This window comes from Alnus glutinosa, chromosome 2, assembly GCF_958979055.1.
Source record: "Alnus glutinosa chromosome 2, dhAlnGlut1.1, whole genome shotgun sequence".
NCBI classification, from domain to species: domain Eukaryota; kingdom Viridiplantae; phylum Streptophyta; class Magnoliopsida; order Fagales; family Betulaceae; genus Alnus; species Alnus glutinosa.
In genome coordinates, this window is record NC_084887.1 from 6,470,337 (window position 1) to 6,489,599 (window position 19,263).

Here is a 19,263-nt window from a genome sequence, read left to right on the forward strand (position 1 = left end):
TGTATCTATGTATTTATTTATTTACGTAGATTTAAATTTTAGACCCATATAGAAGATTCTATAAATATGCAACTTTTACATACAATTAATTATAACTTATAATTTAGGGAAAAGTACACATAACCCCCTCAAACTACCACTCAATTGTCAATGTACCCCATAAACTACTAATTGTGTCAATCTCCCCCCTTAAACTACTAGAAAATGTCAATGTCCCCCCTAAGACCAACAAAAAGAAAAAAAAAAAAAAATGACCCTAATTTTTTTTGAATAAGACAAAAATGTCCTCATAAATTCAAAAAAATTAAAAAAAAACTAAAAAACTTTAAAAAATTAAAAAAAATTAAAAAAAATTAAATAAAAAACGAAAAAAAAAATTTTAAAAAAAGAACTAATTTTTTAATTTTTAAAAAAAGTAAACAAAAAATAACTGATTTTTTTTTTTAAAAAAAAAAACAAATGAAAAAAACAAAAAAGAAAAGGCAGTTTTTATTAAATTAAAAAACGAAAAATAACAAATTTTTTTAAAGAAAAAAAACAAAAAAACAAAAAATAACTGAAATTTATTTATTTTTTTAAAAAAATAAAACAAATGAAAAAAAAAAACAAGTTTTTATTAAATTAAAAAACGAAAAAGAACATTTTTTTTAAAGTAAAAAAAAACGAAAAAAAAATAATAACTGAAATTTATTTATTTATTTTTTAAAAAATAAAACAAATGAAAAAAAAAACAGTTTTTATTAAATTAAAAAAACGAAAAAGAACAATTTTTTTTTAAAAAAAAAATGAAAATTATTATTTAAAAAAAATTATAAAAAAAAGTTTTAATTTTTTAATTTTTTTTGGAATAATTTTTTGTTATTTTATATTTTTTTAATAATTTTTTTTAGTTTTTATTTTATTTTAATAATTTTATGAAGGACATTTTTGTCATTAAGGGGACATTGACATTTTCTGGTAGTTTAAGGGAGGAGATTGACACAATTGGTAGTTTGGGGGGTACATTGACAATGATGTGGTAGTTTGAGAGGGTTATGTGTACTTTTCCCTATAATTTATTATGAAATTAAATTTTACATTTTGTTTTTTTACTTTTATTTTACATAAATGCGCATGTACATAAAGAAACTCTATGGATCTATATATGTACTTAAATGTTTCCAAATGGTAGCTCAATCAGCTGAGAACCATGTCTCATGAAACGGAGGTTACTAATTCAAATCCCCTTTTCCTTCCCTCCTCTTGTGTGAACATGTTAAATATATATATATTTAAGTAGGGTCAGAGTCTACCCATAAAGTAAATATATATGTTCAAATGGGATACTTTACCTACATGAATTGGAAACGCCATTATCGTTTTGTCAAACGCATTCTGAAACTGGATTTTTTCCAAAAGCATCAGTTTTGACCTAAGGTCAAATGGGTAATACTGTATGGCGGTGGCCATGGAGCTAGCAGACGACTCAAAGTAAAGGTAGAAGACGGGTGATCCCTGAGAGAGACAGAAGATCGAAGGCGGCCTGCGGAAACATGGGCCAAATGTTTCTCCTTAATTGGTAGGTCTTGTCCGTGTTTGGCCAGTTGGAAGCTTAGCTGCCTTATATCAAAGAAGCTAGTGCGCGCGCGCCCTAAAGACTCTAATATCAAAGCCAACGCGATCGATATGATGCTCCTTGTTTGTGGAATCCACAATCCACATGTATATTATTGTCTCACATGAGAGCCATGACACAAGGGTTTCCCATACCTGCAGTAGGTGACTTTTTGCTTAATTAGTTGCGCTGGCCTATTGAAGACAGTAGGTCCCCTTCAAGACCATAGTAATTAAGGCACCCCAACCATTTGGCTTCCTTTTTAAATACTGAACATGAATTCTCCCTTCACTTTTTCCCTTTCACAGAAACGGGTGATTCCATCCCTTCAAAGACAGAGATGCATGTCCGTAACATATATAAATTAAAGGTAGGTTGACAGCTTAAGTAGTTGTTGGAAGAATTTATGAACTTTTTTATTTATTTCAAGGATCTTATACATATATATATATATAGGATCGACTGTTACAAATTAAGAGAGCAGCTTCCTTCACAAATTGCTTGCCGGACTAGTTTTCAGTAATTTCCAGCTTCAATATTGAAATATACAAACAAACAAAAAAAAAAGAAAGAAAAAAAAAAAAGTGACAAAAACAAAAAGGCTTATCAATTCCCTTCAAAAAAAAAAAAAAAAAAGGCTTATCAATTGCATGCGCCCTTAAGGACTGCATCAGCTCCTTCTGTGATCAATTTCCACGCGGCAACCACGTGGTGCTCTTCTGTAAGTGTGGCCCCCACTGCGAACCGCAGAAGGTATACCCCACCGACTATTGTGTGGGTCATGTAAAGTCGACCGGTTGAGTTGACCCACTCGAGCAGCTTCCGGTTCAACACCTCTGTGTAGCCCGAGCCGGCCCAAGAGAACGGGTTTAACCTGAAGCATACCAGCGCGAACCACCGCGGCACCACGATTTCGAACCTCGGGTCTGATTGGACGAACCCCTCGAACATCTTGGCCATCCGAACGTCGGACCGGATGTGGCTCTGGAGATTCGCCACGCCGTAGCTGCGTAGCACGAACCAAAGCCGGAGCGACTTGAATTTTCGACCCGTACCCACTTGCCAATCCTTGAAATCCACCACCGAGTCGGACTCGCTCGCTTTGTTTCTCAAATACTCCGGGTCGGTGGTCAAAGCTTTCACCAGTAAGCTCGGGTTCTTTACCCACAAGCAACAGCAATCCAAGTAGCAGAGCAGCCACTTGTGCGGGCTAAGACTCAGCGAGTCGACTCGGTCGATCCCATCCAAGTAGTGCCTAAACTCGGGACAAATGCATGCGCTACCGCCATAAGCAGCATCCACATGCATCCACATCCCGTACTCGCTTGCCACGTCGGCGAGCGGCTCCAGAGGATCAACGGCAGTGGTTGAAGTTGTCCCCACGGTGGCACAAACGTAAAGTGGGACCAACCCTGCTGCCATGTCAGCCTCCACGAACGTACGTAGGAGCACAGGCGATAAAGCAAAATCTGTACCAAGCTCTGTTGGGATAGCCTTTACGTTGAACGGACTGATGCCGGCCAGTTTGGCAGCCTTAGTGAAAGTGGAATGTGTCTGGTCAGAGCAATACACAACGAGCTTTTGTATTGCATCGGTCCCTTTTGCGCGTAGCACGCGGTCCCTGGCGGCGACGAGCGTGACTAGAATCGCTTCACTTGTGGTGTTTTGAATGACTCCGCCGCCGGTGCCAGAGAACATAAAGGACTTTGGGAGCTTAAGCATGTTGGCTAACCAGTCCATGACAATCATTTCGAGCTCGGTGGCCGCCGGGGAGGCTAGCCAGTTGAACCCGACGGCGTTAAACGAAGTGCACAGCATTTCTCCCACGAAAGCTGCGGTGCTAACGGTGGCCGGAAAGAAGGCAAAGAAGTTTGGGCTTAGCCAATGAGTCATACCGGGGATTATATTATTGGTTACGTCTGTGAGAATGGTTTCTAGCGGTTCGGGATGGTACGGTGCGGTTCCGGGGAGGCTGTTGCGGAGGTAGTCCGGTTGGACTTGGCTGAGAACTGGGTAGGTTTCGATTTGTTTGTAGTAGTCGGCGATGAAGTCGACCATCTGGTGGGCTTGTTTTCGGAATTCTTCGGGGTCTAATGGCTTGAATTCACGTTGGGGTGAGGAAGATTCCACGGAGCTCATATCAAGGCTACCCATTTCCGTGTTTGATTGGGGGAAAAAGAAGTTTCAGAACGTACGGGGAGTGGAGGAGAATGAGGAGATGGTGGTAATGGCACTGAAAAACGGGCTGGTTAGAGGGGTTTAAATCGACGAACGAGGAGATCAGGTGGGACAGATGGGCCGGTGGGACGGGTGGGCCGGAGACTGTATTAATGAGTTGTTTTAAAATTCGTAGGCCTTCTTTTTTATTCTTTTATAATTATTATTTTTTTTGCAACATTTACATGGATTTTGTCTACCTAAATTTTGAATTGAAGTAATATTATTTACTAAACTGATAACATAATTAATGAGACAACGTAATAGCGAAAATCAACCTGCTAATTTAAGGGCTGATTTTTTACATTGCAATACTATTTAATTGTATTTATTAAATAACATTATTTAAAAGAAAATATAAGTTGATTTTAAAATTACAGAAATTTAATTATAACGAGATCAAAACAGAATGAGAAATTTGACAATTCAATTTAAATATTGAAGAAAAAAATATATATATACAACTCAAGAATTCTAGAAAGACGTTGACGCATATTTATTTATTTAATTGATGGTGGTAATGTTAGCGGTTTGGAGTCCTGAGTAGTCAGAAGAGTGTGGGTCAAACTTTGATGACGGGGTGGTTGTGAAGCCGGAATGATAAATATATGCGAGATTTTGGTCATTCAGACGAATCCGGGTCAAGCTGATCACGTCCTTGCATTTTGAGTTTTGACTCAAGAGTCTCATCCTCTTACGCCTTTATTGCTTTTGCTTACAGTCGCATTTTCAGCCTTTCTATGCCAATCGAAGATTTCAGTAATTTCAGTAATTTCCTTGGAAATTCGTCCGTGAATTAATTAATATCAAATTCATCACCCCAATTAGGGTTAAATACTTTACACATTTATGATTTATGATTTATGTAGTTTTAAAATTTTATTTTTTACTTCTAAATTATCTTCTTCTTCTTTTTCATAAGAGACATCTATAAAAATACGAAAATAGTGTCACGTCAATATTATTAATCACGTCTATTTACATATTTGAACAGATAAACTTTATAAAAATTCTATTATATTTGTTACTCGGATTACTCGGGATCCAGATCCAATTTCCATTGCAAATTACAACCTATCCGCTTGAGCTACGTACCCCTAGGCTAAATCATATATATATATATATATATATATATATATATATATATATATATATATATATATATATATATATTTGCTCCTAAAGGAAAAATTTTCTTTCACTTTTGATTATCAAATAGATAGAGTTTTTGTTCAAATTGAATGAGAATCAAATATATTTTAAACATATATCAATTTAATATACTAAATTAAAGGAATTGATTTCTTCCGATCCAATTTATAAGAAAGCTTTGTTCTTATTTCGTTTCCTTATTTATGAAAGTTTTATGACATCAAAGGTGAAGATCAAATTCTGTGAGAAGTTTTTCGAGTAAAGTTTGTGAAGATATCACTATTTATTTGTACTCAATTTTTTTGTTTTTTTTTTTGTCTGCCGAAGAAGATGAGAGAAGGAGTGTTAATATTTTGAAATATTATAGAAATTAAATTAGAAAATGCAGATCGAGAAAAGATAGAAATTTGAAATAATTAGTGTGGTTCGATTCTAATGACTTTATCCCATGCATGCATGATAAGGAAAAAAAGAAAGAAGAAGAATTCAAAGTTCCAATGGTACATCACACCTTTCTCATTCACTCCAATTAGAATAAGCACCACCTTCTAGAAACACAGACACTTTATTAAAGTAACAATAAACCAAGGAATCAAATCTTAAAGTTGTCTTTAATTAGTTTTTGAAAACATTATGAACTCACATTTTATTCACACTTACCATTTCGTAGCAAAATGGAAGAATCTAAGAGCAAATGGAATGAATATGGTTTGGCATTTTTTATTTTTTTTTATTTTTTTGGGAAGAAGAAAGAGTTTTAAGAATAATGCTTTGGGAGGCAACCTTTTTGGCTGCATGCCTCAATAAGATACCATCTATTTGGACAGGTGGCATATTTCAAGCGGTTAGATATAACATAGGATTGGATTTCCCTTATAACGAGGGGATCTTGATCCTTGATCATGCTCACCCACCTATTTGGACATATTAATCTAATAGAAATTTTCTCATATTTGCTACTTGGATAATTGAAAATCCATCCATACACAATTTCCTTTGCAAATTACAGTTTGTCTATCTGAAATACCCATAGGCTAAATCTTATATTTGTCCATTACCGGGGCTTAAATTTTCTAGCAAAAATTTTCTTTCACGTTAGATATTTAAGAAATAGATAAATTTTTTTCTCTAAATTGAATGAGAATCACATATATTTTAGATATACGTTAATTTAATAGGATAAATTAAGACAATTTATTCCAATCCAATTTAAAAGGAAAACTTTGATCTTGTATCAAATCCATATTTATAAAGGTTTTGTGATCGATATCAAAGGTGAAGATCAAATTCTGTGAGAAGTTTATCAAGCAAAGTCTGTGAAGATATCACTATTTATTTATACAATATTGATTTTTTGGACGGTGAGTTTTACCCAAGAGGAGAGAATTAAGGGTGTTAAAATTTTGAAATATTACAGAAAACGCAGAGAATAGATAGAAATGTGAAATAATTAATTAGTGTGGTTCGATTCTAATGACTTTATTCCATATATGATAAGGAAAAAAATAAATTAAAGAAAGAAGCCAAAGTTCGAATGATACGTCACATCTTTCTCATTCACTTCAATTTCAGTAATTTCAAATTGAGTATCTGATTCACACAATTTAAAAATAGAAAATAAAATATTAATTTATTATAATGTAATATCTTGATTTACTTTATTTACGATATTTCACTTTTGAATATAAGCAAAAGAAAATGAGGCAGATAACAAGAGGTAATTAACAAGGAGATGGTACAAATTAAATCATTAACAACAGGAAAATGAAGCGAGCACTAAAGAAATTCAACAAAAGAAATGTAATGGGTTCGATCTTCATCTAATACTAATATTATAAATGAATGAATAGAAGATATGAAAACAAAGAACAATTCACGTGATTCTTAGATAATGACTCATGCCCATTTGGACCATGACGTAAAATATAATGGCCAACTCCCAATAATATAATATTGTTTTTTTTTTTTTCTTCTATAAATTAGACTTTTTAAGAGGTCACACATTTCAGTACTACTCTCGCAGAAACACGATTAATTGCCGAGTTTTGATAGGTTTATGATCATCATATCATGACTTTAAAACGCATTGTGTTAAGAAGGGTGCAAATATACATATAATTAAACACATACCTATTCTCATACCAAAATGGTGTGAGACGTCACTTAAAAGCTCAAACAACTACATATTTCTTACTCACCTTAATTAGTAACGCATTGTAGAGCTAGAATTGATATTTACATAATTTGACAATAACAAAATATATATATATATATATATATATAATACCTATCAATTTATCATGACATGTCATGATTTACTATTATGACAGGGAATCAATGATTTGAGTTACTCGTCATAATATCTTAAGGGAAAAATATAATTTAGCTTCCCAAACTATCAGTCATTCTCCGAATAGTTCGCCAAACTACTAAGGCTTGGACACTAGCTCCTAAACTACCAAAACCTTTGAAAAATTCATATTTTGGCGAAATATCCCTATAATACCATTGCCACGTGTCATTTTTCAATTAAAAAATTAAAAAAAAATCTAAAATTTTATTTCTTATTTTTTATTTAAAAAAAAAAATATAGGTGTTTGGGGTGGCGTTATTTCCCAACTGCGACCCAATCTTCTTGAAACCTCTCCGGTCACCGTCCGTTTACAACACCATTCATGGTGACGATTTTATAGCCCGACTCGGCGAGTTCCAGTTCGCAATCATTAACTTGTTGATCTTGGCCAGGCTCAAGCTCGCCTTGCTTTAGAAAATATCCTTCACCTGAAAGAAAAACTTATGATATTTAAGCCCCAAATAGCTATTGACCAACGTTTTGAATGCCAAAAAATCACAGAGAGGAAAATGAATATGAACTTCAACGAACATGCTCACGGCCGTTGATTTCTTCGTAAAAAACCGATCGAGGTCTTCCACAATGATGATAGACTTGCTCGTCGTTTGTAACAAAACCAAATTCAGATTGGAATCGTTCATAACCTTCGAAAGATCAATATCATAGACATCGAATGATAGAAAATTAGCCATGTCCGCGTTCGGAGAGGAGAGGAAGAGTTCGCCGAGTTGCAGGCTTGCATCATGCCCAATGACGATATTGGAAAGAAGCAATACGTCCTCCGGTCGATCGCAATATTTAAAAAAATAAAAGAGAGAGAGAGAGAGAGAGAGAGAGAGAAAAAAAATTAGTTTTTTTTTTTTTTTTTTTTAACTTTTTTAATTTTTTCAATTTTTTTTTTAATTTTTTTAATTTTAATTGTAAAATGATACGAGGCATGGGTATGATGGGCATATTTCATCAAAAATTAGCTTTTTTTCAAAAGTTTTGATAGTTTGAGAGAAACAGAATCCAAGCCTTGATAGTTCAGAGGGCTATTCGGAAAATAGCTGGTAGTTTAGGAGTTAAATTGTATTTTTCTCATATATAATAATAATAATAACTAATAAACTTCCGTTACTTCCCTGTTCGATTTCTTGTTTGTGATAACAATTAATTAATCCTTTTGGCATATTCTTTATGTAAATTCGAATTAGCTATCACATCGTGGTCCCAGCCACGACACTAACCCAAATGGTTGTAATAAGCCAAAAAAACACGTTTTTGCATGACACAAAATTAGAATAATTAAGCACCACCTTTTTTAAATTTACAATAAACTAAGGAATCGATCGAATCTTTCAGATTGTGAAAATTAAGATCTAGTCGGATGCACCACAATGGGACAGAAGGGTAGTTTTAATGGATGGCAGCTTATATGGGAATGGATCGACTAGGATAAATGCTATAATATTTCAAAGACTCATGTGATGAAAACATTGTGAAAAATTAAGATTAATGCTCAGTAATGGGAAGATAGAAAAGATTGAGGATAAACCATTATTAAACAACGCATTAGTTATGGGGAAAAATACACTTAACCTTCATGATCCGACACTTTTTTCACACTTACCTTTTCGTTGCAAAATAGCCCCTCCGTTAGGTCGTGGCATTGCATATTTTAGATTTGAAATGCTCATATTGTCCTAAATTATCATTAGCAAAACACCCTTAAACTACTATTTTGTTATACTTGGACTCTTCAAATCATCATTTCGTTGCGATTCGGTCCATTTGGTAGATGTTGGCATTAAAATGAATAGGAAATGGCATACATGACTTTTATATGCATATTTTGGATTTGAGATGTCCGAATTGCTCCAATTTTAGGAAGGAAAAAAAAAAAAACAGATAGATGAGTGATTGAGGGGGCGGTCGACAACCCTTTGGAGGCATGTACACTGTTTTCCGTCCATTTTAATGCTAACATATAATGGACAGGCCAAATTGTAACATAGTTTGAAGAGGCCAAGTGTCACAAAATTGTAGTTTAGAGGCATTTTTGTAAATGATAGTTTAGGATAATCGTGGCAAAATATAAACGTGTTTGCCATGTACTACAAATTCTGTCCATTTTAATGCCCTTGGCTAACATAATGGTTTTTTTGCAACCGATTGGTAGTTGAAGAGAGTTTTGTGCCACAAAGAACAATGCTATAAATCACATTTTTTCTTTCACCATTATTCCATTATGTTAATATGGCAATGCCAATTAATTCTTAAAATTTTTTAAAATATTTTTTTTAACAATGGCTACTCCAAAGGTTGATCGGCACGGTCACAAAATTAGGATATGATAGTAATAAAATATAAGTGTGGTTTCTAACATTACTCATATCATAAATGATAGTTTGGTTTGGAGGATAAATGCGAATAAGGTGTCAATTCAAGAACGTAAGTGTATTTTTCCCTTATTTATGTTATTATTGTTACATGCCATACAATATACCTATCTTAAGATAAAAATAAATAAATGAATAAAAAAGTACTAACACACATTTAAAGCATGGCGTAAACCAACATTGAGCAGGGCAAATTATATAGTCACCTAGCTAGTTAAAGTAATAATAAACAATGGGGTAAAATCTAGTAAGAGGGGGGCGGGGGGGGGGGGGGGGGGGGGGGGGGGGGGGGGGTGGGGTGGATCTAGGTAACGTTACTAGATAGGGTTAGATTAATATTTATTTAATATTTATCTCATTCATCTTTAAACATAAGACAATGTTTTAGGCTTACATTCATATAGGGTTAAATGAATGAGTAATAATTGTTATATTACTTTTGACATAATTTTTGTATAATTTTAACAATTTTTATTTTTTAAAAATTAATTATTAAATCCGTTTTTTTACATGTAGGTTCAACATATTCAATAATTAATTTTTAAAAAATATTATTAAAATTGTACAAAAGCAGTTAGCTTGAGCTTAATTAGAGCAATTGGAGCGTATGAAGTTGAAGCTCAACTAAGCTTGATTAACATATGACAAAACCGTATTATTAAATGAAATTATTAATAAATTTCCTAGTAAGCAAAACGTAGGAAATACACACATAATCCAACGTACAAACCAATTTCATCTTACGTTGCCCTTTTTGGATTGTTTGTTTGTTTTTTTGTTTTAGATTTTTTTTTTTTTTTTTTTTACTTGTTGTTTGACGACTTTAATTTCTTGTTTTATATGCACACGAGATTGAATTGACAATTAGATTTTTTTATTTTATTTTTATTTTATTTTTTGTCCTTTGTAAGTGTAATATTATAAGTTTATTTTGTGTCTCTTCAATAATAATGTAATTTTTAAAATTATTATTGTACTTGTGATTGACCATTATTAAATTTTAATCAAAATATTATTTTAAAAGCTACTTCATCTTCGCTAACTTTTCATCAAGGCTCACAATTCTCCTAATGCTTTTAGGAAGGTAAACACAAAAGAATGTAATGCACAAACTGTCATTCCGGATGACCTTTCAATTACTTAGAAGAAACCACCCACATGTATAATTAAAGTTAATTTGGATGTAACTGTTGATAAGACCAATGGAGGTATAGGGAGAGGCATCGTAGTACGAGCTCATGGGGCCACTGTTTTATATGTCCGTCGCACTACAAAAGTCCTATTAGCATAGGCTGTTGTAGCTGAAGCTTTAGCAATTGTCCATGCTGTGAAATTTTGTAAGAAGATGAATTTTTTTTATTATTATATTTTTTATATCATTTTAGAAGGAAATGTCTTACAGGCTATCAATGTGGTTAATTCGAGGGGCCACAATTGGAGCAAAATGAGTCATATTATAGATGGCATCAAAGAAGGACTAGGCGTGCTTAGATCGTGGAGTATTGAACATGTGAAAAGAGAAGCAAATTTTGCAGCTCATATTCTTGCTTGAGAGGCAATTTATTGTCTCATAGATAGAGTTTAGATTGAAGAAATTCTAAACTGTATTTATGGTATTGTAACCAATGAGCAGTTGCTCCTGATTATTGATTTTAAGGTTAAATATGTTTTTTCCTCTTGTAGTTTAACGCATTTATTTTTTGCACCATATAGTTCATTTCGTATCGTAGATGGTACCTCGTTTATGGCTAAAGACGGAGATGGTACCTACATCCAAACTTCTGTCCAAAAATTGACGGAACACAACTTCAACACCTCTAAAGTGTTGACACGTGTCCTATGCATTAAAAAATAAAAAAATAAAAAACTTTAAAAATTAAAGAATACGAGGAAGAAGAAGAAGAAAGAGGAGGAGATTCAAATGGGTGGTGATGGTTGTTGAGGAGTTTGAGGTTGAGAAGGTGGGTGAGGAGGGAGTGAGACCAGGTGAGGGTAAAAAGGCTGAGGTGAGTGTGGTGAGGTTAGTGTTGCCGAAGACGGGTGGCGGTTGTGGCGAAGAGTGGCGGTGGATGTCATTGGTGGGGGATGGTCGGAAGCAAGAGGAGAAGGGGGAGCCATGTTTCTCAAAGGGGGTGGCTCAAGCCACCCCCTTGTTTTTTTGTTTTTTTATTTTTTAATGCTTTTATTTTTTTAAGTTTTATTATTTTCATTTTTTTTTTAATGTATAAGACATGTGTTAACTTTTGAGAAGTGTTGACATGGACTTCCATCAATTTTTGGATGAAAGTTTGAATGTAGATATCATCTCTATCTTTAGCCATAAATGAGGTACCATCTATAGGGCTGGAAAAACGAGCTTGAGGATTGACCTGTTTACGACCCGTGGGGATCCACGACCCGTTTAAGGTAGACCTAAACACACCCGTTTATGTTAACGGGTCGGAGCCCCAAACAAGATACGACACGGTAATTTTCACGGGTCACCCGACACGACCCTTGAAACCTGTTTGACTCCGATCATCTCGGTTTTGTAGCTTGCTCTCTAACTCGTTCTCAATATTGAAAGAGTCCTCCAGAAACTCCTGGTCAAATCCATTAAAGATGTTGCCCACTTTGTTGGCTGCCTCTCTCGCTCCGGCTTGTAAGGGTTCGAATGAAGAAAGAAGCTGAAGAAAAAGGTTGAAGTAGAGATGAGAGAAGCTGAGGAAGAAGATAGAAAGTGTACGTTGAGGAAGGTTTGAATGATCTGACATTGAGAAGTGCAAAGACGTGGCTTTGAGCGGAGTGTAGATGTGCGGAAGTGAAGTGATGTGATGGAAGCTGTCAACAAAAGTCTTTTGAGAAACCTAGTGCGTGACAATTGGCTTAAGGTAGAAACGCACCGTTTTATTCTACTTGTAATGCACCGATTAGACTTCCGTGTATTTGGACTTGGCCGTTGTAATTGTTTTTCAATTGCATTGCGTTCTCGTCCAGCTGGTTGACTTGATTGGAGGTGTCGAGGAATGAGACCAAAACAAGTTGGGAATCGCCATCATTATAGATCCAATGAGCCACTACGGCCAGCAAAGCAAGGATGTCACCCTCCCACATTTGTCGAACCTTCTGGTCCTGGTCTCTGCTCCTTTGTTGTGATCTCCGACTTCCTCTAGACTGCGATGAAGAATCCAATTGGAACGTCTCAGGACAACCTGGAATTGCAGCTCCCTGAACACCTCCTAAACTCCTACGGTCCTACCTAATCCCATTTCCGTAAAAAAAAAAAAAAAAAAAAAAAAAAAAAAAAAAAAAAAAAAAAAAAAAAAAAAAAAAAAACCATAACCGTGTCTGGCAAGTCACCTACGACCTGCCAGACCAAAATAAACGGGTCGACCCGTTTAAGATAAACTCAAACCTCCAAATTTCGTGTCGGGTCGTGTCAAAATTGCCAGCCTTAACCATCTACGATACGAAAGGACTTACAGAGGGCAAAACATAAAGGCGTTAAACCACATGGAGGTCAAACATATTTAACCATTGATTTTATCAATAAAGATAGTAATTTTTATTTTTATTTTTTAATAAAAAAGGAAAAATTATTATTTATTTATTTAAAAAAAAAAAAAACTAAACTACAAGTCATTCTTAAAGTATTCTCTTGAACTACCAAGTGTACTAATATGACTCTTCAAATTACCAAAAAGTGCAAAAAAGGCCCACTTTGTCGAAATATTTTAATAATACCATTGTCACGAATCATATATTTAAATAAAAAATAATTAAAAAAATTGAAAAAAATAAAAAGAGGGGGGGCTCGAGCCACCCCCATGGATGGTCTGGGAGCTCAACCACACCCATGTCTCCTAGGGTGGTTCGGCCACTCCCAAAGAGCAAAATTAGGATGGCCGAAACCATCCTCAAGAGCCTTGGAGGTGGGTCGGCCATCCCCGTTTTGGCATGGGGGTGGGTTGGGTCAACCCAAGAGCCAAACCATAAACTTTTTTTTTTTTTTTTTGGCCTTTTAGGGGTGGCCAAACAACTTCATGGGCTATGGGGGTGGTTCAGCCACCCCCAAGGGCCAAACCCGAAACTTTTATTTTACTTTTTTTTTTATTATTATTTTTTTTTTTTGGCTTTGTGGGGGTGGCCAAACCACCCTCATGGCTCCTTGGGGATAGCTTTGGGCTCCTTGGGTGTGGTTTCTGCTTTGCTCTTTGAGGTTGGCCGAACCACCCCCCAGACCGACCGTGGGGTTGGCTGAGCCACTCCTTTTTTTTTTTTTTTTTTTTTTAATTCAATATATGACAAGTGACAAGGGTATTATAGGAATATTTTGATAAAATAAACATTTTTTGCACTCCTGTGTAGTTTGGGGGTCATATTAGTACACTTAGTAGTTCAATGGGCTACTTTAAAAATGGCTTACAGTTTAAGGAGCATTTTTATAATTATGTTCTCCCACGCGAGACCAAAAGAAATCAAACAAACCCAAATCTAACTCATCAAAGACCAATCTGGCCAAATCCTCAAGAGCCTTCGGGAGTAAAGGATATGTCCTCCTCATATTGGACAAAATGGTCTTTCTGCCCAAGCATCGATCGATCATTACATGCATCGATTAATCAAGTCAATCGATTGACAATCGGTTGATCGAACAACGTCGATCGAATGACAATTGGTTGATCGATCAGCACCGATCCATTGACAATAGGTTGATCGATCAATGGTCTTGTAGAAATTCTATTTTCTAAAAAGGTCATAACTTTACCTATTCTAATACGATCAAAAGTCCCAATATAGTTCATGTTACTGTTCTAAGCATATATCAGACCTGCATACATTTTTAAGCTATAGTTCCAACATTTCTCATTTCTCATAAAAAAAAAAAAAAAAAAAAAAAAAAAAAAAATCCAATCCCTCAATAGATATGTCCTAAAACATCATCACAACACATGGCTCAACATTAAAAATAAAAACTTTGGCACCTCAAAAAGATTTCAAAGCAATTCAAACCCCCCAAAAGTTAAATTCCTAGTTTTGCACCAGGACATATACTCTAATCATTGTTCACAAGTGAGTAGAGTAAAAATTATTTTGATGTGTTTACCACTTCTCCACTTAACTTCCTTAGAATGTTGAGTGGGTTTTAGTCCTCTTGATTTCCAAAAAAGTTTTTGTGTGTTATAAGGAGGATTAGCTCCTACCAAGAAGTTGACAAAGTAAATAAACATTATTTCAAAAAGGCATGCTAATGCAACTGCTTCGAAACAAACTTGGTAGATTCTTCAAAACTTACAAAGGAGTTGATAAAAGTGAAAAAAGATCACTTTCAAACTTGGCGAGCTTGAAGCCTTCCATATAAAAAAACCTAAATCAACTTTAGATTATTTTTCACGAGTCTTGGCTCTTGTAAACCAACTAAAGAGATATGGTGAATATTTGAGTGATGTGAGGGCTGTTGAAAAAAATTGTTCATTGATTAGATCCCAAAGTAATTATAATTTTGTTGTCATTAAAGAGTCAAAAGACTTAGATTTTATGATTATTGATCAACTCATGGGATCGTTACAAGCTCATGAAGAAAATGTAGAAAGGAAGAAGTAAGAGCCTTTGGAGCAAATGCTAGGAACAAATATCTTTTTGAAGGAGAAAAGAAGATCGGTATGGAAGAAACCAAAGGGGTCGAGGACGTGGAATAGGAAAAGGATAAAGTGGTTGTAACCATCTTCCTAACAAAGAAGAAAGAGACAAGAATTCTAATCGAACAATAGGATATCGAAAAGGAAATAATTCAAGGTCACAAGAAATAAGGTATATATAACAAATCTCAAGTTCAATGTTATAATTGTCAAAATACTAATGTTATAGTTATAATACAGTTATATACTACACCATTATCCCACTATACTAACACAGCATTGCAAAACCACTATTGGATCAACCCTTGTTTAAAAAAAATATATATTTAGGGGTGGATTGACATTGTCACATTAGCATATATAGTAGGATAGTATATATCATTACTTTTGTAAAAAATATGGTCATATTGCTTCGAAGTGTAAAAGTTTTACTTACAATGTTGAAGAGAAAGCCAATTATGTTGAGAATGAAGATGTCGAGCCAACTATTGGCTTAAAAAAGGGGAAAAAATGTAGAGAAGAATTTGTGGCATTTATCTTGACAACGCGACAATCAATCATATGTGTGGAGACAAAACCAAATTTGTGGAGCTCGATATATTTTCATCAAATCACCTCAAAGGTGAAATATTTCACAAGTTAGGGAGTTTGTTAGGAATGACAAAATCAAGTTTAAGAGGGAGTGTTGGTTACTAAACTTGATTTAGTAACTTTCATTCCTAATTATTTTATATACGAACTTAAAGTGTCTTGTATCTATTTGGTCCAAAAGTCAATTTGAGATATAAATATGTTACATATAGGCAATAATTGTTTTAAGAATTACATAAGATTTTTTATGCATGTGAGTTGTTTGAGATTTATTTATTTATTTTTTATGTAAGAGTTACATATGATGTAAATAAATAAATTTAATATTAAAAGATTAGAAGCATCCAAATTCAAATCTAATTAAAAAATATTCATGTGCTCTTCTTATTGTCCTCGAATGAGTGGAATAAAAATTATGGAAAAATCATATTTAATCCATAAGTTTTTATCTTATTTGAATTTAGATCTTGGGTTTTCAATTTTAAGAATAAGGTCCTTAAGTTTTACTCAAGTTTTAAATTAGTCAATTTATCACTTTACTGTCAAAGTTAACAATTTTCTATTTATCACATGTATCTCATTTGACACGTCAGGGTCTATCTTAGCATCAAAGTTAATTATTTTTCATTTAACGTTACAACTCTAAAATATTGAGATGACAAAGAAGATGGTTTTTGTTTTTGGAGTCGGGGTCTTTTGTTTTATTTTGTTTTATTTTTATATTTTTATATTGTTTTGTGTGTTTATGGATGATTTGGCGTTTAATGATATGACATTGATATTAAGTGTTGATATGAATGCTAGTGTGTCAATTGAAACACATGTGAAGTGTGATAAACCATTCATTTTGACGGAAAAGTAATAGAGAGACCTATTTAAAATCTAGGCAAAACCTAAAGACCATATACTTGAAATTAAAAACCTAATGAGTAAATTCAAATCAAATAAGAACCTAAGAGTTAAATATGATTTTTCCCTAAAAATTATTTTGATGTGCTTATCCTTTCTATTACTTATCTTCCTATGAATATTGAGTGTATTTTAATCATCTTGATTTTTAACAGTACATATGGTGCAGATTGAGAGATGCAAGTGGATCATTGTGATACCTTTTCAAAAACCAATAAAAACAGGGTGGATTTTGATGAGAGCCCAGAATATGCTAGAAATATTAACTCATTTCGAGTAAGAAAGACCACAAAACTCCAATTGGGGCAGAATACAAACCATAAAGTAATTCTTAATAATTATCAATGACCCATCCCTTACAATTGTCCCTTATTTATACTACTACTTGCTACTTAAGCCACACGTAAAAGAACTACCGCTTTGAAAGGTAAAAGAACTACTTCTACAAGAGTAATGCTATAAAGAGGACTTATATTCTCTTTGAGTCCTTACAAAATTGATGTGGCTCATAAAATTATTATTTGACTAAAATCGAATAGTAATCTATCACACATCTAATGGTAATTTTAAAAACCATATCAATTTCGGGGGGACTCAATGAGGATATGAGTCTTCCTTTTAGTATTTGACACTCGCCGTCCATACTCTCCTCCACTCTTGCCTGTTTCTCTCTCCTGAGAGAAGCTCTCACCGACACCCTAGTGATTTTCCACCAAACCCTACGTGGTGTTTCACCGCCTCCTTGTGAATGCCTCTTGGGAAGGAGGTATGACCTTCATCCTCCTCCCCTCTCCTTCCTTTTCTAATTTTTGTGCCTTTTTCCTTGTGCTTTTCTCCCCTTTTCGCCACCCACAATACCGCCCACCTGTAGCCTCCTTGCCACCCACCATCCATGCTCCCTTCCACCCCAGATCTATTGCGCCGCCCAGCCTCCGTCTCTCCTGGTTTTTGTTTGGATTTTTGATCGAGTTTTTTCAAAACTATATCTACTTTCCTCTGCCAACCTAGCTATCCAACGTGTCTGTCCACCAACTTCTCCTGCTCCCCAGCTTCTCGTCACTGCCAACCTCGCTCAGATATGTCGCCCACACGCCGAGTGGTCCACAGTCGCCATCGCGTGGCCTTCACACTCCTCCGGATCTCCTCCAACCACCGCTCTAGTGGCGGTGTAGTTGTTTTGTGGAGTGGTTGTTTTCTATTATTTTATCTCTATTGTTTTTATGTATTTTGCTTGTGGGTTAACCCTCTCCCTAGTTTTACGTGGTTTGATCTAGTGGTGGAGACTTTTGTAGCCAATTTTCGTTCTTCCTCAACGAAATCTTTTCGATTTTTCATCAATATCTCTCCCGCAACAACCACTTCACTGTAGTTGTTGCCTTTACCGATTAAGGCTCTTCACCAAGTCTTTTTGCCATTTGTTACTGCTTTGTGCAGACGTGCAGTCCTTGGAAAGGCCCGACTCGTTTATAGTTGTTATAGAATCATATATGAAATCATTGTCTATTGTTTGTGCTTGTTTTCGGACTGCATTTTTTGTTTGGGCTCTGTTCTTGGGGTGCCCACCCCTTTATGATTGTATGATCTCCTATGACTCTTTTCCCATAATTGAAAAAAAAAAAAAAAGAAAAAGAAAAGTATTCCTTTTAGTATTACTCATTCTATGAAAGGTAAAGGAAATGGGTAATGGTATAAAAATGACATCTTCAGTCTTTTTAAAATTGATGTGACTTTTAAAATTACCATTGGATTAAAATCTAATAATGATATATTACATATCTAATATTAATTTTAAAAGTCACATCAATTTTAAGAAAAGTAAAAAAATATATATGAGTCTTCCTCTTAATATTATTCAAAAAGAAATACTAGTACAATTAGAAAGTATGACATATATAAACTAAAGACAAAAAAAAAAAGAAAAAAAGAAAAAAAGAAAAAAGATAAAGACACAAATAGATAAGTGAGGCTTTCACTACTGCTAGTAGCCTAGTACTCTTCCACTATTGCAACGGCACGTTGACTTCTCCTTAGATGCTCAGATGTCTTAGATCTAGAAAGACAGTCATAACCCTAATTAATTAAAGAAAGAAAAGAGCCCAAGCCTAGCTATTAATTAAGATTTGAAGTCGTTGCATGTCGATCACTAAAACCTAGTCAACGAGTAGAGAGGCACAGGAGCAAATTAACAATATGGGCCTCCATGTTCGTGGATGATCGCTAGCTGATTGACTCTTAGGACTATTAGGATAAATGCAAGGAACCGAGTTTAAATATGCAGAGCCAACTAGTACGGTTTGTGGACCACCTCAAAACCCACCTTGTTGACTTTATATGGGCATCCACACGTGGGTGATAATTCGTGTTTTACGTATTCGGCTCGTTTTCAGGTAGACTTTTCAATACCAATTCATTATTTTTGTTCTGAATTTATATTAAATTTATAAGTCG

At 34.6% G+C, this 19,263-nt stretch overlaps 1 protein-coding gene across 1 annotated transcript; it reads right to left on the bottom strand.

Annotated features, from left to right (window-relative positions):
• Positions 1-1,985: 1,985 nt before the first annotated feature.
• Positions 1,986-3,812, bottom strand: LOC133860963 (tryptophan decarboxylase TDC2-like). Its single transcript, XM_062296647.1, has one exon. The coding sequence runs from the start codon at positions 3,746-3,748 to the stop codon at positions 2,237-2,239; it is 1,512 nt and encodes a 503-aa protein (XP_062152631.1). The 5' UTR covers positions 3,749-3,812; the 3' UTR covers positions 1,986-2,236.
• Positions 3,813-19,263: the final 15,451 nt, after the last annotated feature.

Bases quoted from the DNA above. Each gene is read 5' to 3' on its own strand.
- LOC133860963 (XM_062296647.1), bottom strand. From the start codon at position 3,748: ATGGGTAGCCTTGATATGAGCTCCGTGGAATCTTCCTCACCCCAACGT.